At 34.3% G+C, this 22,024-nt stretch overlaps 1 protein-coding gene across 4 annotated transcripts in view; it reads right to left on the bottom strand.

The window, feature by feature from the left end:
- SPATA17 (spermatogenesis associated 17) overlaps positions 1-22,024 on the bottom strand; it is a 191,287-nt gene that overhangs the window by 150,205 nt on the left and 19,058 nt on the right. For 2 of the 4 annotated variants that reach the window (XM_073800394.1, XM_073800405.1), the window contains exons 2-5: positions 15,824-15,913; positions 13,996-14,077; positions 1,250-1,300; positions 708-776 (exon numbers count right to left, since the gene is read on the bottom strand). In XM_073800394.1, coding sequence (XP_073656495.1) covers positions 708-776; positions 1,250-1,300; positions 13,996-14,077; positions 15,824-15,913 — 292 coding nt within the window. The remainder of the gene's footprint in view (positions 1-707; positions 777-1,249; positions 1,301-13,995; positions 14,078-15,823; positions 15,914-22,024) is intronic. The other 2 variants (XM_019920596.3, XM_033850757.2) reach the window with 2 other exon arrangements.

Here is a 22,024-nt window from a genome sequence, read left to right as displayed (position 1 = left end):
ATCTATGGGGACGTCTAAGCCTCCTGCCATCAACTGCTTTAGGTCCTGCGTCATCTATTGTTTTTTACTTTGCAGACGTATCTGACAAAGGGCATGCAGAAAAGAAAAAGAATCTAACACTGTTTTAGGCTCAGAGGTTAAGTCTTTGGCAGAGCTGTACAGAGAATCAGAATCTCCTCAATTCCCAGACTCACGCATTCCCGTTAAAAGAGGAAAGCCACATTATTTTCTTATATTACTTAATTTCTAAGAAAGGTAAATACAGACCAGTGCATCTGGAGTATCTGCCTCTGGAAAAGAAGCAAAAAAGATCTACTTCTTCCTCTTCTTTTTTCCCCTTACACTACAGAACCACCGAGAGGTGGACAGATACTAGAGATCTGCCCTGGGCTGGGCTCCAACACACTCACATCTGCATAGGAAGGTCCCTTCCCAAAGCAGTGTCAGTCAGCAAAATAATGTTAATTCAACTTGCCTTAGTTCAACACAGGACTTTCAGAAGGTATTTTACTATCTTTCTTCACCCAAAATAAAATCCGTTATTAGCAGAAGCAAGAATTAATAGATTAATGAGAGAGAATATAATAGGGTAACATTAAAACACAGGTTTTAAGGACGTTGATGAAATTCACTTAAGAAATTTCCCCATTTATAATAGCTTCACAATTAAGCTAAAATCATACTGTCTGATACAAAAGAAATTATACTTTTGTCGTGGCTCTTCCCCAAATCTCAGCAGAAACCGAGGAAGCCTCATAATCGCGAAATTCAGCTTCCTATTAGGCAAATAACACATAAAAGTGAACACAGAAATGATAGAAATAAAACTTCTAAGCTGGAAACTGACTTTATTACTGTGAAATCATATGAATAATTTCTAATTGATTTGTATTGGGCAGGAATCTTATATTCCAGAACCATGCTCATCTATTTATCACAATATTTTATATGACATATGGAAACTAATACATTGCTTCATTAATATTTACAGTCTTTCTCTAGTCATGGCTCAGAGATATTTAACATTCTAAAACATAAGCATTGATAACTACATGTTTTACATTTTACTCTAATTTTTAACCCTGCCCAAACTATTTAGTACAACTAACTTTTTAACTATGTACTCTTTTCTCTCTTTACCATTAGCATATCAATCAAATTTGCATTATACTGGTTTGCTCATTTTATTAAAAGCGAATTCAGGGCACAATTGACTTTTCATTTGTTTAACAAGTGAAGAAATATTTACCCTGACAGCCATCGCATTGTAGAGATTCATCTTCATAGTGTAATACGCTAACTGTGAATCGAGAAAAAAAAAAGATGGCATATATTTTAGTTTTACACAAAGACAGTGCAGCCTATTTTTACATATAAAAGATAAGAATCTTTATACATAATACATAATAAGAGTTCTATGCTTAGAAAAATGAAATCAAACTTTGTATTGAAGAGATAGGCTTCCTAATACATAATGCAGGCTTAACCAGAAAAATCTATGGTAGTCAAACTAGGAGCTAATGGAGATATATGACCATAAAATGCTCTCCGCTGAGTTTGATAATCAATGGTGCTCTACTGAGAATAGAATAACAAAGCAGAAATATTCACAAGTGCTGGTGACACGTAGTATTGTATGATTTATTCACTGGGGTTCTTTTAGCCAAAACTCACAGAAACATAAAAGGAATTCATATTTCAAGACGTCTGGTTTAATGAAAAATTCAAAGAAATGCTGTCTTCAGTCGAAATCGTTCAAGGATATGGATGCAGTGATGGAGCAAAATTGTGCCTTCCAACCATCTGTACAAAATGTTATGTACTTAGCTGCCTCCTGAGTAATCCTTGGGAATTTTGTTTCATTTAATATTCATTTTAACACCATAAAATCATAAATACAATGATATCATGTTACAGCAAATCCCCTGACATAATGAAGACTTCCTAAAGACCTGGTTTCTTTCTAATAGAGACACATTTGTCTTTTAATGCACGAATCTCTGTGACAGTAAATAATCATTTAGCAACATAGCTTATTTCAATGAAAATATTGCTTTAAATAAAACTTCCACATCTGCTCTTTCAATTAAAAAGACACAATTAACATAATTCATGACAGTACAATAAACATTGAAATACATATTTTTTCCACACAAAATACACCTTTATCCATTTTATTCAGTCAAAACTCATCAGACTAATATAAACTTGAACTTAGGTACTAGGTGTTATGTTTCAGCAAAAATCAGAGATAAGTGCCTTAGCCTTTTATATAGGGGTTATCTTCCTCCCTGCAACAAACAGGAATTCATATAAAAGGGTTTCACTGTAATTAGTATTGTTTGAATTGCCTGATCTGATCCACAGCAAATTGTCTGTGGAGAGCAGCAGGGCTAGATTAGTTATCAACAGTCTGAGCAGTTAGTAAACAGTTGGTTGCAATATGTTATTTACAAATGAACACAATGATGTTACTTCATTTTAAATTCTCTTTCTTCGTTATGGCAAGCAAGGCATAATTCTTGGTGTTTGAGGTCAACTTAAAATATTTACTTAGAGTATTTGTTCAAGGCAAATATAACCATTAAATATTTTTACACAGAAGAAACATATTGGAAATTATATATTCGAGAAAGTTGGGTTCAGAAAAAGATATTGTTTCTTATCTTTTTTCATATTGCTGTTCAGTCAGCAGCAGTGAGCATTAGTGAGCTTTCAAGCCACAGACCTGAGTTCAGGTCCTGACGTTGCTCTTACCAGCTGTGCGGCTTGAACAAGTTACTTGAAGTCTCCCAGTCTTGACTTCTAGCCTTACAAAATGGGACATCACATACTCCATGGAGTTCTTGTGAAGAATAAAATGAGATCAGGTATTTAAGGTGCTTGGGACATAGCTGATGGTCATTAGGAAAGGGATTATCACTGTTACGCATTTTGCGGCTAAAAGTATGTGATTTAACTATAAGTAAAATTCCAAACGCTATAAGAGGTTAAATTTTATTCTGAACAAAGAAGAGATATAGGTTTGAGCCTAAGAATTTTGAATTTTATAGTTAAAAGGTGGGAAAGCACTTTGATTCCAGGTTATCATTCTCATGTGAAGCACAGACAGATGTTACATTGACTCTCAATTCTATAGCCCAGATCTGAAAGTACCACAAAAACATCTGAGAAAACATTGTATGATCCACTTATATGAGGTACCTGGATTAGTCGAATTCACAGAGACAAAAAGTAGAATAGTAGTTACCAGGCACTGGGGGAAAAGGAGGAGCTAGTGTTTAGTGGGTACAGAGTTTCCCTTTAAGATGATGGAAAAGTTTTGGAGATTGTTAGTGGTGATACTCGCATAACAATGTACTTAATGTCACTGAACAGTACAGTTAAAAATAGTCAAAATGATCAATTTTGTGCTATATATATTTTACCACAATTTTTAAAACCACTAAAAAATAATTTGTGAATGTGAATCATGCATTTCCATAAGCTATCTATGAGACACATTAGATACTTTGAGATTTTGTAAAATATTGTCTCTATATTTCTATTCTGAGCAATGATGATTATTTGTTATACTAATATTTGTTCTTTTGGTTACATGAGTAGTTAAATTATAATTCATACTAAAACCCTTGTTCTTAATATTATTTTCCAGGATTCTGTCCTAAAAGTTTTCTTTTTTCTTCCATTCCATGGAGTTGGATAAGCAAATATATCACAGCTACTAAATATTGATAACATACCAAGAATGACAGACGATAGTAATTCATCAGCAGAGAAAAATCCCCAAATTTTCCTTACCATATATTAATTTCCTATTTTATCATTAAGGTACCAAGTCTATGTTAAAGAGGAAGACTAAAGATCTGGGGTGAAAATCAAGCATAAAAGATGATAGTTTCAATGTAATGAAAACATGATGTTCAATTATAGATGTTTCCCAACTATTTGTTGACTAAATGAAGGAAGGGGAAAAGAGAGGGAGGGGGAGAAAGAAAAGAGGGAGAGAAAGATAAACAGAATTGATATGTTGCATTTAGAACAGATAGAGTAGGAAGAATTCCTGGGATGAAAATCGCATTTGAACACTAAATAAACCACTTGTTGGCCATATGGCCCTTGTCATGTCACCTAGCTCAATTTTCAAAAGGCTTCTGAAATTTTTTCTGGAAGTTGTATTCCTTTTAAAATCGATTTTCTCAGTTGTCAGTATCCATGTGGACCTTTTGGACAGGGCTGCTATCCAATGGGATTGAACCGTGATATCGATGGGAACATGTCTTGTGTGTGAGTTTCCGTTTTTTCTACCAGGTGAATTACAGTGCAGGGGCAGGGGTGGGGATAGGTTAGAACCACTCTCTTAGAGGTCAAGTGATATTCAAAGCTCACTGCACCAGGTCCCAATTTCGTTCTCCGATCATCTCCCACCATGTTGCTCCTTTAAACCTAAATCTGATCAAATTATTATCTTTTCTTCTTCATGTCCGTGCTCCTACTACTCGCCTTGCCTAAAACGTCTTATCATCCTTTTCTAGCTGTCCAAATCCTCTGTGTCCTGCTGTTCTCACAAACATTTATAGGAGAAACCACCTTTTCTCCCCCATTCTAAGCACCAGCAACTGGAAGAAGCTGCTGGCATTCTCTCAGCTCCAGTGGATACTTTCAAACCATTTCAAACCAGTAGGAAGCACTCCTTTAGAAGCAACAACAACTACCATGACAAAAACCCAAAGAACAAAAAACCTCACTGTTTACTCTCAAGCTTTTCACATTTATCACTCTCTCTCCCTTTTTGGTGTTGTCACCCGTCCTCAGGTCTCTAGGTACACTCTCCTCCTTTCCCCTCCTCGCCTCCCCTGACCTACTCCAATAATATGCTCTAAACGTTTTGGCACCAAGTTAAAGGTCTTATTCTTCACCACAACTCCTGCCGTATCTTAAGGCTTTCCAAATTCACATATACAACACACTCAATTACCTGCTCTCACTATTGCCTGCCTTTCCCAGTCGCGATGACATCCACTTCCCATAGCCATGTTCCAGACCCTGTGAACTAGTTTCTCCTCTTAAGTCTTAAACTCAGATTGCAAATTCTCCTCCTTAAATCCCTGATAGCTTAATTTCTATTAAAGGCTTTTCCACCTAGTAGACAGATCTAGTACAGGTATGTCCTTCTTCTCAGTTTCAAGTTCCTTCTTCACATATGTTTATATACAATGGCTACATTGATAGTTTGCTAATGAACATATCATAAATTAACTAATCTTTCCATTATTGTTGAGCATTTAGGTTGGAAACCAAGAAAACCTGAGTTTCAAACGGTCAATCATTTTCAAAAAACAGAACATTTAAAGTAATACATATTTATAATAAATTTGAGTAATACATCTATATGAACTTGACCAGATCAACTGGCTTTATTTGCTAGACTGGGCAATACAGAGGAAATATTTGCATTAAAGTGATGACTCTGGAAACTCTAGAAGCCAGGCACATATGGATAACAGATCTGGGGAGCCTGCACGTTTGTTATTTTCCACATCAGTGCCATCCTCATTTCATAATTTTGAGTATGATCATTAAAATGATTTATTATCAAATAATCACGAGTATTTTGTGCATATGCTTTGCCTTGTTCGCTGGCAACTGATACCAATCTGGTCGTTATCAACAGCTGATTGTTAAAATAACCTTCCGTCTTCTACACACACACAAAATTAAAAGCCAATTATATTATTTTTCACCGTTATTATTAATGTAATCTTTAAAAGCAAGTAAACTAAATCTAAATCATATTATTATAATGAAAATATGTTAGCAAAGTTTTAAATTTATATTAGAAAAGTCAGAGTCTTAAGTTATCCAGCCTTTGGTATTTATTTAAAAAGCCAGATCCTGAGGGGAAAAAGTAGATTATGTTTCAGTTTTCTGCTCTAACACTAAAGAGTGATAAATGTTGCCTCATTAACATATAACTGAATTGGAAGCCTTATAAAGAGATTTATAAAAAGAGTTGGGCTTATAGAAGGAACATTCATTTATCTAATGAAGAGAAATAAAAATGTCCGTACAAGCAACCATGACAATCTCATCAGTTTTAAAAATAATGACTGAAATTTTATGTATTTTTACTATCCATTCAAAAACAAACCTGCTGGTATTTATGATGACAACGCAAAATGGGATTTGATAGCAGATGATATCCTTTGTTCCATTTAAGGTTAATAGGATTTCTTTCCATTGTTACTCTTTCAAATACTAATCAAATATGAAAACTTTGTGAGAAGAGCAGTAAAATGATAAGCAGTATATAAGTACTGTGAGCCTTTTCAGCAATAAATTAAATTATTTTTATAATTTGAAGAATAATCTATTTTTAATGAATATTATCTTTATAAATTAATCAGTTCTACCAGAGGCTATTAATATACTTTAACAAAAAGTTTTAACCAAGTTCTGTTAATGTGGTGTCATATATATGTTATTCACCAAATGATCTCAATTTAAAAACATAACACTGAGCTGTTTAGAACTACAGTTACATATCTATTTTCACAATAATGCATATAGAATTAATCACATATATCAGGGTAGCTGCTCTCAGAGTGTGGTGACTAAAAATAGTGTACTTGATATTAAACATCATATAAACTATATAATGGGGAAACTGAAAAGGATAACAAGATGCATACTATTAGGTTATATTGATGTCCTATTAGGTTATATTGATGAATTCACTCAGGTAACACTCAAAGTGTTAGTTTTCCGAAAGAGGGAGATGAAATATTTGAACATTTTTCTGGTACTATCGCCTACAGAAATAACTATTTTCACGTCACCATTTATGAAATAAAGCAAAAAGTGGTGAGGACAAGCTATATAGAACATTATACAGTTGAAAACAAGAAGGGGACCAAAACAGTAGGACCATTTGAGTATCCAATGGGAAGCGCAGGTTGCAGTAAAATCATAGCAGGAATTCAGCAGGTCTGGGATGCACGTGCACTGAACACACACGCCAGGTGACTAGAAATCCACTGTTAATAAAAAAGAAGAATCAGAGCACATCCTCACTAACAGGGAAAGGTTTTTGAGGTTGTGAATCAACAGTCCTCGGTCCCTACGACGGACAAATTTGGGTTATGTTGCCAGATACGACAGCATTAAAGTCAGCAGGAAGACCTGAATGGACACTGAAAATTAAAATAAACAAAAACAATAGTCATCCAGGAAGCAAAAAAGAATCAAATCAGAAAAGAAAACCGGAATGGCTCTGTTATCGTGGGTTAGTGAGGGGCACCATAGTGGAGAACGCATAACACTATAGGACTGGATAAGTTGACTGGTGTTGCTGTGAGAATTATTTAAAAGCTGGAGAGAAATATTCTGGTATAGTAGAATTTTGAGGGAGGCTGTCTAAAAATACAGAACTTATCTAAAGAGATCCTAGGACTTCTGACTTTCCACAGTTCCCTTTGTTTGACCTTTGCCACAAGTGAGACTGTTGATAACTCCAAGTTTTCTAACAGTTTTCTCCTCTGCTTCCTGTGATATTGTGTCTCTGTTTTTCTGTTTATTATCTACCTATAACTCCCTTCCTCTGCCTAAATCCTACTAATGCATTCCACAAGCCTCAATCCTTGGCCCTCTGCTCTACTGTTCAGATACTTTTCCATCAGGTAGAAAATCCTGCCATCTTATAATGATGGCTCTAAAACCTCTATCTCTAGCTCTGACTCTTCATCTAAAAGTCCTCTTTAATAAGCTTTTGTTCAGTGCTAATTATAATGTGCCAGACACTCTTCCGAGAGGTAGCAAAATCGCCGTACAAGACACCACCACATGGAGGTGTCCTAACATCATCACAAACTCAAAATCTCACAACATCTTTTTGTAAAAGCGTCACTGAGTGTCCCATTCAGAATGGTTTCTTATCAACATCATGCTTTTGTTGTCATTACAACCATTAATCAGCTTTGCTGAGATAAAAATGCAGCTACCTTACTAGCTTATAAGACAAAAAGTTTATTTCTTACTCACATTGCACGCGGGCTAAGTTTCCCTGTGGCTATGGCCCACAACACATGGCTTAGCCCAAAATCAATGAGATGGGGAGGAATCATTATTTTATGAGGAGGCGGGTAGGGAAGAATTTTTGGCACACGTGGATACCAATCTACCAGTTAGGTTGACCATAGCGAAGTCTTCCAACTTATATCCCGGTGAGTTATAAATTTATCCAGTTAGCAAAAAATTCTACAGGCTTTCTATGTGACATTTACTGTGATCGTTTGAGATATAATAAATAGAATAGTCATTGCATCTCAGGAGCTCCCAAATAAGAGATGTAAATAAACAAATGGGTCACAGTGACACAAACACCTACAGGAGTAAAGCATGAGGAAGGCACACCTAATACCTGCAGTCTCCTACCATTCTATACTCAGCCTCAGGAGATCCGGAAGGTTAATCCGTAAGTAAAGTCTTGAAGGATGAATAGGGATTCAGACCAATGGGGGGCAGGTCAGAGTGAAGAATGGCATTCCAGGCAGAGTAAAGAGCACTTGCAAAAAACCTGTAGGGCATGGCATATCTTGATATATCATGGAAAGTGGTTTAACGTGTCCAGAGTATGTTTATACAGGTTTAGCAAGAAGTGAGGTTAGATAAGCAATCATGAGACTATGAAAACGTGACATGTCATGTTGAAGAGTATGAATTTTGTGCTGTATGCTACAGTGAGGATAGTGGGCATGGGAGTGAAACTATCAAGTTTAGGTTGGAGTCAAGAGATTTTCTGAGGGACAATGCAAAGTATTTGATGACTGATAAGAGAGAGCGGGTGGGGAAAAGAAGGTGGTGGGGAGTCAGGGATGACTGTGGGTTTCCAGCTGAATGGTTGTATCATTTACCTGAATAAAGGAATAGAGAAGGAGGAACAGATTGGGGCTATCTCAGGGACCTCCAGAGAAGACTTTTAGTAGGTACTTAGCATATGGATCTGCAGGGATCAGGAACTGAGGCCCATCATCTAATCACCCTGAGCCTCCATGTCTCCGCCTATAAAATGAAGATACAACACCTGCACGTTCGACTTGACAGACTGTTACCGGAAAATATGAAACAATGAATGTAAAACATGTGTTTAAACAAGAAAGTCCTTTAGGGCTTCCCTGGTGGTGCAGTGGTTGAGAGTCCGTCTGCCGATGCAGGGGACACGGGTTTGTGCCCCGGTCCGGGAAGATCCCACATGCCACGAAGCGGCTGGGCACGTGAGCCATGGCCGCTGAGCCTGCGCGTCCGGAGCCTGTGCTCCGCAACGGGAGAGGCCACAACAGTGAGAGGCCCGCGTACCGCGAGAAAAAAAAAAAAATGAAAGTCCTTTAAAAATGTAGGAAGTTATTTTATTAAAGTCACATTCAGCTCCTTACCAACCTGCCGCTGCGCCTCAAATACTCTGAGCCATCTAGATCAACATCCTCACCATTTCCTGTTACACCACGCTCATTCCCAGTTTCAGACCTTCATTCACGCTGTTCCTAACCGAAATGGCCTTCCCTCTCCCCAGGCTATAGTCTACTGATGCCCCGAGGTTCAGTGCAAGTCTCACCTCTTAGACTTTTGGAGGTAACATTAACTTCTCACCTGAGCGCTTATTACTTGCCTGTGTGTGTTTGGTGGGGGTAGTGCCTTTTAAATTGACTTTCCTTTTTAATTAATTTATTTAATAGATAATATATTCACAGTGTTTAAAATTCAAAAGCTACCAAAGAGTTTACAGTAAAAAGCCTACTTCCTACGCTTATTCCTCAAGTTCTCTTCCCCCCAGGCAGTTAATAACATCAGTTTTTGGTGATCCTTCCCCAGACAAGCAAATTAAAATCAGTGGCTTTCAGATTATGCTCTGGTGGCTCAGATGACAACAGAGGCCACAGGGAAAGAGACCAAGCAGTTCTGTTTCTTCTGATTCCAAAATAGCTGCGCTGTTTGTACTTATTTTACATACAGGGCTAAAAATTTTGCTAAATTTTAGTAACAGCAACTGTTACTAAAGTTTTAAAATTGCTAACTATACCATTCATTTTGTAGCCTAATATATACTATATGGCATTATTATTATTATTGTATTCATATACAGCTGTTAGGCAAAAACAAAAATTTATGCAGAATAAATTTGGAAATGGTGGTTTAAATAATTACTATAGGACTATGTGTTCTCAGCCCTAAAATCTGAGCTCTGAGAAATTACACTGAGGGTGTGTGGGGATGATAAGAGGAGAGGTGTAAGCAGAAAAAGAGAAAAAAACGGAGTAAATATTCCACATGCCTGGGAAAGAGCAGGGCGTTAGGTTTTGTAATAAGAAAATACGACACTGGGCATTCTTATTGCTCCTGGGAGGTGGCTAAAACTCTAGGGATAAACTTGGTGGCAGCTGTGGAAGAGACAGGATTCTAAGCACTAGGGAAGATATCAGCTTTGGCAAAAATTCCCTTTCCCTTTATGTGGCCCAGTAGCCATGGAATCCTCCAAGGATGAATCCTGAAGGATCAAACACACACATGAGCTCGGACAATAGACATCTTACGAATGAAGACCCGACAAAAGTAAGAATCTCTGCTATGTTGGCACTACTTAAGTCTCACAGGACTTCTGTATAAACCAGAGAAGGGAAATCTCCAATAATGACTGAGATTGAACTGCCTACCAAACCTATATATAAGGGTTTTGGAATCAAACCAAACTGGGTTTGAACTTTTCTCCACTTATCACTAACAGTGTATCCTTGGGGAAATAACTATCTCTGAGCCTAAAATTCGTCATCTATTAAATGGTGATAGCATTCACAGGACTGGTATAAGACTTTAGTTGGTATATACATTAAGTATACAAAATGCTTAGTACAATATTTCACTTTCACTAGTCAACCAGTAAATGTCAGCTATTTTAATCTCATTCAATAATTATGTACTGAGATCAGATTATGTTATTTATTGAATCCTTATGTGCATTCAATGGCAAAAACAGATAAATAAAACAGACCTGTTCTGAAATACCTTACAGATTAATAGATTTAAAAACCATCAAGAACCAATCTAACTGAGGAAAATCTCCATTTTTAATTCTTTTCAAGAGCGCAAAGATAATTAGATGCAAATCTGGAGAATAACTTGGCAATGATGCTGAGCAATACTCTTTTTGATCAAACCTCGTTGAGACACTGAAGTAACAAACAATTTTCTTGGGTGGCTCATTACTTGAACTTTTAAAGATATTTTTTCAGCAACTCCAACACCATTAGAACAAATATAGATTCCAAAGTTGAATATTTTGACAATAGCCACTGAAATGTATACACTTTAATATGTTTGATTAAAAGGAGGTGTCAATTCATAACCATCTGAATGGTGGCTGTGAGCAGAAATAGCAGCAATGAAAGTTAAGTCATAATGTTCATGGAATGACATATACATAAGTATACTCTCCTGTCTTGTCTACACAAAGATATAGATCTCCAACCACTAATGAATAATAATAAACAATAGGGCTAAAAATGCTCATTACTCCATAGAAAACAGCTTAATTTTTGATCATCCTGTTTAAGTAATCTGATTCTATTAAAAACTGACTTGAAGGAGCTCCTACTGGCCAAATCTAGGAAAATTTTAGCACCAAATCAATTAGTGATAATTTATTATAACCCATTAAATAAAATAGGAATTCATGAGTTAAAACTGATGAAAGAAAGAAAGAAAGAAAGAAAGAAAGAAAGAAAGAAAGGAAGGAAGGAAGAAAGAAAGAAAGAGAAAGGAAGGAGGAAAGAAAGGAAGGAAGAGGAAAAAAGGTTCTTTCTTATGCTAAAGTGCTAACAAGTATAAACAGAAGAAATGACAAAATTAGAAAATCACTATTTGACAAATATGATAATAATTGATTCTGGTAAGATCCATCATTAGACGCTAAACCTAGGGTAAAAATTTTTGATGAGGAAGAAGGTATATACCCAGTCTTAAAACATTGCCTCACAAGATAAAAATAGCAAGTCTACAGTGTAAGTGTGTTAAATTACCAAATTTAGCGTTAACTGCCATGCAACAAACTGACAGTATATGGTTCCTAACATGATGTATTGAGATGTATTTCTAGAAAAAAGGCATAACCTCAATCTAACAATGAAGAAACACAACCAAACCAAAACTGAGGAATAATCTGGAAAATAGTCTATATTCTTCAAAAATATCAAGGTCATGAAAAGCAAAGACAGACCAAACATATTAAAGGTGACTAAAGAAAAACAACAGCTAGGTACAAAGTGAAATCCTGGTTTTTACCCTGGAAAAGATGTTTTTGCTATAAATGACATTATTGGGAAAATCAGTGAAACGTGAATAGCGTCTAAAGATTAGATAATAGTATTGTACAGATGTCAGTTTCCTGATTCTGATCATTTTAATATGGTTATGTAGAAAATATCCACTGATGAATTGAGAGGAAAGAGGCACCACTTCTGCAACTTTGTCTCAAATAATTAAAAATAACCATAGAAAAAAGACCAAAAATATGTATAGAGGGGTAAAAGAAAATGATAAAGTAAATTTGTTCACTTTAGTGAAGAAATCTGCGTAAAGAATATAGGGGAATTCTTTGTACTATTTTTGCAACTTTTCTGTAAATCTGAAATTATTTCAAAACTTAAAAATTACTTTTGAAGTAGTCTGAAATGTCAATGATGTAAGAGATTTGTGTTCTAGACAAGAAAACCCATGCTAACAATTAACAAAATTAATGAAAGATACTTTAAGTTTGTTGCAGACATGTAAGTGGGCTACTCAGCCAGTTAAATTAAAAGAATAAACTTTTCTTTGGTTTTCGTGGATTTTTAAAATCTTAAGTGACATATTAATTAAGAGGGAACGTATAGTATTAAAATACGAGCTTAATTTGAGAGAATCATGTTATTTAGAGAAGTTATCACTAAAATGGGTTCCCCTGTAGGGACATCAAATCTGCTTTATAAGAGCATCACAGTGATTTTAAACCTAACTGTAAGATCCAATACTTGTAAAAAGTTTGGGCCAGCATTTTTTAAAAAATACTTTATTTATTTCATTAAATCTAAAGTATTAGGCTCTTACTCCAAGCAGTCCCTGTATTTTATTAACATGTTTTAAACTTTTCTTGCCAAAGGTGAACTCTTATCATTTAGTTGTCTACTTATTTTTTTTCTTTTCCCTCTCTATGTCTTTTAATTTCACTTAGATGCCTCTAATAAAGAATAAATTAAGAACAAATTTAAAGTATTATAGTAGAAAATAGTAACAAATCAGAAAACTTGTGAAGTAGGCAAATGATTATAAACCTCATTTTGTAACAAAAAATTATTTTTTTCTTAATTTCTGAAATCATTAAACTGAAGTATAAGTTGGCATGTTATCTCATACTTCTGCAAGTCTATCAGTGGATATAGATGATTGTGTTATGCTATATTTATTAGGGCAATCTTCAAAAATCCCAAGAGTCAATTATAGGAAATGGTAAGTAGCACAGAGAGAAATTATCTTACATTTTTATTTTGTAGAATTAATTTGGGGCACTTCAACCAATGTTTATTGACAGTGCAATGGGCCAGGGATTGGTCTAAATGTTGGTGGACCAAAGATGAACAAGCTACAGTGATTACTCTGAAAGAGCTCACTGTCTAGAAAATAGAGACTCTTCAACAAATAATACATACAAATAAATGCATATGCTGTGAACGGTACTTTAACAAAAATAAAATATCTAGTATAGTTTGGGTATAAAGAAATGAGTCATCAATTCTCCATGGAAAAATCAGCAAAGGCTTCTGAGAATTCTCATTCTAAAAATTAAACCCAATTTTGTTCTCACATAACTATTATCAATAACTTCAAAACTACATGTAAATGTGACTAAAGTGAATTAGTTACAACAAATTTAATAATTCAAGTGCCAACATATATAAATTTTATATTTACCTTCACAATTAGTTGATAATGTTGTCTGCCTAAGTAACCTCTCCATTGTTTCTGAATAATTGTTGCTACTCTGTGTAAGTACCTGGGTGAAAAATATGCTTATTAGTATGCTTTCATTGAAACAATGATATATCTTCAATTTTTGCTTAGAATATTCCTTTTCACAATTCAAGAAATCAAATTCAAAGCTGAGTTTACATGTACTTTTAAAGACAGTATGAAGGTTCCCAAAAACCCTAAAAATATGACCTAACTAAAAAAACTAAAAACTACTATATGATCCAGCAATCCATTCCTGGGTATATATATCCAAATAAAACAAAAACATTAATTTGAAAAGATACATGTACCCCAATATCCAATAGCAGCATTCTTTATAATTACCAAGATATGGAAGCAGCCTATATGTCCATCAACAGATGAATGGATAAAGAAGATATTTTTATATATATATACACACACACACACACACACACACACACACACACACACACACAATGGAATACTGCTCAGCTACAAAAAAGAATGAAATTTTGCCATTTTCAACAACACAGGGTATTATGCCTAGGGAAATTAGTCAGAGAAAGCCACATACTATATGTTATCATTTATATGTGGAATCTAAAAAATAAAACAAACTAGTGAATATAACAAAAAAGAAACAGACGCGCAGATATAGAGAATGAACTAGTAGTTACCAGTGGGGTGATGGAAGAGGGAGGGAATAGATAGAGGTAGGGTATTAAGAGATACTACTCTGTAAAAAATAAATAAGCTAAAAGGATATATTGTACAGCACAGGGAATATAGCCAATGTTTTGTAACTATAAATGTAATATAATCTATAAAAATTTTGAATCGCTATTAATATGAAACTAATATTGTAAATTACTTCAATAAAAATAAATAAGTCAAGAGAAAATTAAAAAGAAAGAAGAATGCAATGAAATATTGAAATATATTTTTTAAAAGACTATGTAAAACAGGTCATAGTGACATGTTAAGAAATAAGCCAGGCACTATTGATATGAATCGCTATAAGTACTTTGAAATAATTTGTGAGGTCAAGAAACACTTCCCTTTTTCATTCTTATATTACTCAGTCTATCTTAGCTAAAGTCATTTTAGTCTGCTGAATTAAAAAATACTCTCTGCTCCCATGTTCCTATTTGGTATAGTGGCCAAATGAGAACCATCATCTTCATACTTTTATTTGCATGTCTGGCTCCTACTAGTAAATATAAGGAATTATACAGTATAACCCCTAGCTGACCATCTGAGTTAATTATGGATTAGTCATATTCTTCCAGGGCAATATTTTCAGAATTGATGAGAAACTGAGGGAAATTTGAGCACTGAAGAAAAAGTGGAAACAGTTAAGATAGGGATCAACTACAGTCTCTGTAATCAGAATGACATCATTTTGGTGTCATTTGCCTTTATTTACCGACACGTTGGAGAGGACTGGAATAGCTTCTTTTTGTTTTGTTTTGTTTTTCTTTCTTACCAGTCAATAAGTTCATTGCTATAAAAATACAAGTCCAATAATTTTTCACATCCTATGGAACTTGAAGAAAATAATCTGATCAAGTATATTTATGACATTGAGAATTTTTAAAAGCGATATGGTCAACATCATTTAGTTTCTTTATATGTGAGAAAATATGACCAAAAAGAGTTATGTCTTTAAAGGACATCATATAATTTATTAACTTCATTACAAGTAAAATAAAAAATTATTTGCAATAAGAACCACATGAATAAATTACATTTTCTAAGGAGTATATTTTTATGATATATCTGAGGTTCCATGACAAAATCAATATACCTGATATATGCTCGAACTTGACATCCTCGAAACCAGCTCTGGATTTTAACTGCTGCATCATTCTCCTTTTTTCGAAATACATCCACAACGCTAAAAAGAAATTTTTTAAAGCATTTCATTAGTGACTAATATAATTCTAAAGCAGATCAACCTGTTAAACTTAATTTTTAATTTCTTTGAAAATGATAATTATAATTCAAATGTCATTTTAAATAAAATTAAAATACTAAAGAAACTATTCCAGAAATTATAAGTTATGTTTCAAAAATTAACCTTTCTCTAAGAGGCCATGTGCTTTCAACAGCTTTACTTTTTTTTAATTTTATAATCACCTATTTGCAACTAATTAATTCACCAGTGGTTTTTATAAGGAAATTTAAAAAGCAACGTGCTATTATGTCATTATTTTAAAAACATAATTATTTGAATTTACTGTTTAAATGCCACTACACATATTATGAAAGATTAAAATCGTTGCATATTTCACTTACTATACCAGTTAAATGAATTGCCTCTAAGTAAAATGCATCCATCATTTTACCTGTTCTAGATAGAGTTCTTAGAACATGTATTTCAGTTAAAGGAGGCAGGGGCCAGGGCCATAGGCCTTATAAAGAGATAAGAAATTCAGTCTTTAGATTTTCTGACTTATAGGAAGAAAAGGTTTAGTCAGGACAGATCTCCATCTTAATTTTTTCAGTCATTACAATTCTCCCTGTCCATATCCCCGTCTGATAAAGTCATGTTGCTTAGGGCAATTACTGTAGACCGCAGAGTAATTTCTCTCCTAGAAGGCTGGCTGGCACTTAGCACTTTATGTTTGCTGAATGAATAAAGAATTGCTAGTCACTTAATTTTTACTTTTTAAAAAATTCTCTCAAGAATTGTGTTTTCTTAGGCTATTTTTTTGTTTTCATTGTACGTTAAATATATAGATTTCATTAAATTTATATAATTAGAACAAAAATAGAATGGGAAAAATATTTCAAACAGTATTATGAGGTTGGCTGAGAAAGCAAACAGGATTAGCAATTAAACTGTCAGTGACAAATAGTTAAAGAAGCAAATAGACAGATTATCTACTAGATAAGCAGGAAAAAGAGTTATCTAGAAAGCCTGACTGAAAAGGACCTACAAAAGCAGAGAGAGGAACAAAAATTATGCATCAAGTCAGTGACCGAGATGTGAAAAAGAGTAGTGGTGTGAAATAGCACAGATCAGTAAGGTTGCATAAAGGGTAGCAGAAGTGAAGAACAAACTGTAAAAACTACACAAGAGAACAGTCACTCACTTTACCAGATAATGGAAGGCACCATGATAAGATTATCGTATGATGCAATAAAATTAGCTGGAAATAACTGTGTGAGGACACACTAGACAATTAGAAGAAAAGAAAGTTTCATTATTGCTGTATGTTTGCCCTTCAGGTACAAAATAATAGCAGAAACATGTATAAACTGTATTCTTGGCTCAAATTATTAGACTGCACGTGGGAGAGACAACAGCTTAAAGTCCTTTCCTCCATGGAGCCTTCCTTGAATCCCCAGAATCCATGAGGCCTTTCCATTACACACGCTCATAGCTCTTCATAACATTTAACACAATCATATGTAATTGTTTAATGAGGGTCTTTCCACTAAACTTTAAGGTGCAAAAGGCAGTCATCTTGTCTATTTTGTCCCACATGACTCTCTCAGTGGGTCCAGAGAGATAATGGATGTTATGCCTAACACTCAACCTTTGTCCTCCCAGAGCTGCTTCCTCTGGGGGACTGCATGTCACCTGCCACATTTAATCTCTGTGAAGAATGCCATTTGCAAGCTCCCTCACTACACCTTTCACTGCATGGACATCTCTCCCCATTTTAGGATGACAGAGTTGTTGAGAACCCAACAGGAACCCCCATGCTCCTAGTAACTTGAGTCCTGGGGTGATTATGGGTAATAGGCAGATCTCTGAATGAACCTGTTGAAAGAAGCAGAGAAAAGAATAATAATAATAATAAAAAGAATAAATAATAAAAAGAATAATAATCTTAAACAAATTAATACATTATGTGCTAGCACTGTTCCTAGCATTTACATACCACTGAGTTAACTCACATATAATCCTTTCACATCTCGATGAAGTAAATAAATATGCCCATTTGACAGCAGAAGATACTGAGGCAGAGGGAAGTGTAGCTATATGCCCAAGGTCACACATTGGTGGGTGTCAGAGCGGAGATTTGATTCTAGGTAGTCTAGCTCTCAAGGCTGCATTCCTAACCATCACTTCCCCAGAAAGGGAAGAGGAAGGATGAGAATAGAAGGGAGGGAAGTAAAAGGGAAGAAAAAGCAAGGAAAAAAGGGGAAGAGGAAAAATGCACGTAAGCCATTTCCAAATATAATATTGAAATTGTGTGGCATAAAATAGTACCAATCTCCTAATAACAATAAATAAAGATGAAGATGTGGAAAAACATCAACATCTATAGCAAAAAACGAAAATTTCTCACTATACCGAGTATTGTGAGAATGCAGTACAATAGGCACTCGTGTATATGGCCAGAAGGAAACAATTTGGTCTTTGAACACATACAGAAAACCTTCATTTATAGGAGTGTCAAAAGTCACACAACTTCAGGAATGTTCATTAGAAGTGCATACACATACACATGGTAGTAAAACTATAATGGGAATGATAAAACGCAAATTTCAGGACAGACGTGCAGTAAATTTCTAAGATCTGTCATGTCGTCATAAACTAGGAATGCCATAAATGGGAAAACCAAAGATTTTGTGCTGTGGTCACTATATTTGAGGGAAAGAAAAGAAACTTTGAAAAAATTAAACAACCCAGTAGAAAAGCAGCAAAACACAGGCAATTTACAGAAAAGAAAATACAAGCAATTTACACTTCTAAAAGCCTCTGACCTGGGTTCTGGGTATATTTGCACTTTTGAGATCTATAGCAAACCATCTTGTGAGTGCCGATGTGTATTTCAGGAAAAATTACATTGAAACAAACAAGGTCCTTAAAATTTCAGAAAACAAGCCCCTTTTCTCAAGAAGCTGAAGTTAGGGATTGATGAATGGTTACCAATGTTAAATTTTACTGTCAAATGTCATCACTGTTCCAAAAAAGGTAAGCACATTTAGAATTTCGTTCTGAACAGTTAACTGATAGATGTTACTTCCACAAAATATGTGAATTTGCTGCTTCTGCAAGGCAATGTGAAAGAGGAAGTATTACCATTATGTATTCAATACATTTATTTATGGAATTTTGGTACAATGTACATTGAAAAACATGTGAAATACTGAAGAAACTAACAAATGGCATTGAAGTGTCTTTAATAAAAGATCTTTTATAAAATGTTGTTTTAAAAAAGCACCAAAAGACACTCAAGATGAGTCAGGAATTTTTTAATGATGTATCATTGTACTATTAAAGTAACAGAAACAACCTAAATAAGCAAGAGATGGACTACAGTACATCCATAAAATGGAAAACTATTTTGTCCTTACAAAAAATTAAGTGGATCAATGTCTTCACATAGACAAAACATGTTGTAATGGGAAAAAAAAGGAAGATGCAGTACAATACAACATGATCCCATATTTATAAAAAACAATTTTAACTACATGAGTATGTGAATATAGGCACAGAAAAAGTCTTGCTTAGTACAAATAAGGTTATTAAAAGTGGTTGCCTTTAGGAAATAAAATTTGAAAGGAGAAATTTATTTTATTAACTTCTGAATTTGGCAAATTATTTTATAAGAGCTGTGTAATACTTCGTAATTAATTTTTTTAAATTTGTAATGAATAAACACAATCCCTTAGAAAAATAGAAACACGTTTTCAAGTTTAAGGGAAATATTAGACTTATCTAGGCATTAAACCCTAAGGAATTTGACCATTTAATATAACATGAACTATGGCCTAACCTAGTTAAAATATTAGGATAGTGGCCAGCACTTTTGCTTTGCGGAAAGACCTTAGCTCAAATTCTAACTGTGTCACTTACTGGTTGGGTTACCTTAAGCAAGTTTTTTAATCCAAAATTCAGTTTCTTCTGTAAAATTTCAACAACAGTGTATCATGGGTATGTTTGTTGGCATATCACAAAGAAACTGGAAGACTGGTAAGTAATATGTTTTCAATAAATGATAATGATAATTACTACATTTTTACAGAATGATGGGCATCTATGTAGATTGCAGGAAGAAAAAAATACCAGTCTGTCAACATCTTATTCATTAATTCAAAAAGATTTATTATATGTAAACTATGTGTTAGTATGGCATTTAATTATTATTGAATAAATCTGACACGTAACATTTTGTTAAGCTTAAGGTATACAGCTTATTACATAGATACATTTACATATTGTAATATGATTGACAATATAGTGATATTTATCATATAATTATAATACAATATTATTGTCTATATTATATGAATTAGATCTCTATGGCTTATTTACTACTCATGACACATTGTACCCTTAAACACCATCATTCTTAGCCACCCCCCTCCTCTGGTAACCACCATTTACTCTGTTTTTTATGGGTTTAATTTTTTCAGATTCCACATATAAATGATCTAATATAGCACTTGTCTTTCTGTCTGACTTACCTCACTTAGCATAATGTACTCAAGGTCCATCCATGTTGTCACAAATGGGAAGATATCTTCCTTTCTTACGGCTGAATAATATTCCATTGTGCATATGTACCACATCTTTTTTACCCATTCATCCATTTATGGGCATTTGGGTTGTTTCCAAATCTTGGCTATCATAAATAATGCTGCAGTAAATGTGGAGTGCATATATCTTGTCAAAATCCTGTAGTCATTTCTTTTGGGTATATACCCAAAAGTGGAATAGCTGGATCATATGGTAGATCTATTTTTAATTTTTTGAGGAATCTTCACATTGTTTGCCATACTGGTTGGACCAAGTTACATTCCCACCAACAACATACAGAGGTTCTCTTTTCACTACATCCTTGACAGAACCTGTTGTCTCTTGTCTTCTTGATGACAGCCATTTTAACAGATGGGAGATGATATCTCATGGTGGTTTTTGTTTGCATTTCCCTTATGATTAGTCACGTTGAGCATCTTTTCAATATAGTCCTTGCATCCCAGGGATAAATCCCACTTGGACATAGTGTCTAATCCTTTCAATGTGTTCTTGAATTCAGTTTACTAATATTTTGTTGAGAATTTTTCCATCTATAGTCATGAGGGATATTGGTCTACAGTTTTCCTTTCTTGTATCCTTATATAGTCTTGGTATCAAAATAATGCTGGGCTTTGTGGAATGAGTTTGGAAGTGTTCCTCAACAGTTTGGAAAAATTTGAGGAGGACTGGTGTTCATACTTCTTTAAATGTTAGGTAGAATTCTCAAGTGAGACCATCTGGTCCTGGAATTTTCTGTGTTAGAAGTTTTAAAATTACCAATTCAATCTCTTTACTTGTCATTGTCTGTTCATATTTGCTATTTTTTTCTGATTTAATCTTGGCAAGTTGTTAGCTTCTAGAAATGTATCCATTTCTTCTACGTTATGTAATTTTTTGGCATAGAATTGTTCAACAGTAGTCTCTTGATTCTATGTAGTTCTGTAGCATCAGTTGTGGTATCTCCTCTTTCATTTCTAATTTTATTTATTTGAGTCGTCTTTTTGTCTTAGGCTAGCCAAAGGTTTTTCAATTTTGCTTATCTTTTCGAAGAACCAGCTCTTAGTTTTGTTGATCCTTCCTATGCTTTTGTGGTCTCTATTTCATTTATTTCCATTCTGATCCTTGTTATTTCCTTCTTTCTGCTAACTTTGAGCTTAATTTGTTCTTCTTCTAGTTCCTTGAGGAGTAAAGTTATGTTGTTCATTTGAGATGCAATTTCTTAATAAATATATTTATTGCTGTAAACTTTCCTCTCAGAACTGCTTTTGCTGCATCCTGCAATACTTGATATGTTTTATTTTCATTTTCATTTGTTGAGACAACTTTTTATTTCCCTTTGATTTCTCTTTTAATCCAATGGTTGTCTAGAAATGTGTTGTTTTCACATTTTTGTAGACCTTCTCACTTTTCCCTTATTGATTTCTAGCTTCACACGATTGTTGTCAGGGAAAATACATGATATGATTTCAATCTTTTAAATTTGCTAAGATCTTTTTTTGTGGCCTATCATACAATCTGTTCTGGAGA

This window comes from Tursiops truncatus, chromosome 1 (assembly GCF_011762595.2).
Source record: "Tursiops truncatus isolate mTurTru1 chromosome 1, mTurTru1.mat.Y, whole genome shotgun sequence".
NCBI lineage: Eukaryota > Metazoa > Chordata > Mammalia > Artiodactyla > Delphinidae > Tursiops > Tursiops truncatus.
This window is presented reverse-complemented; position numbering and strand designations above follow the sequence as displayed.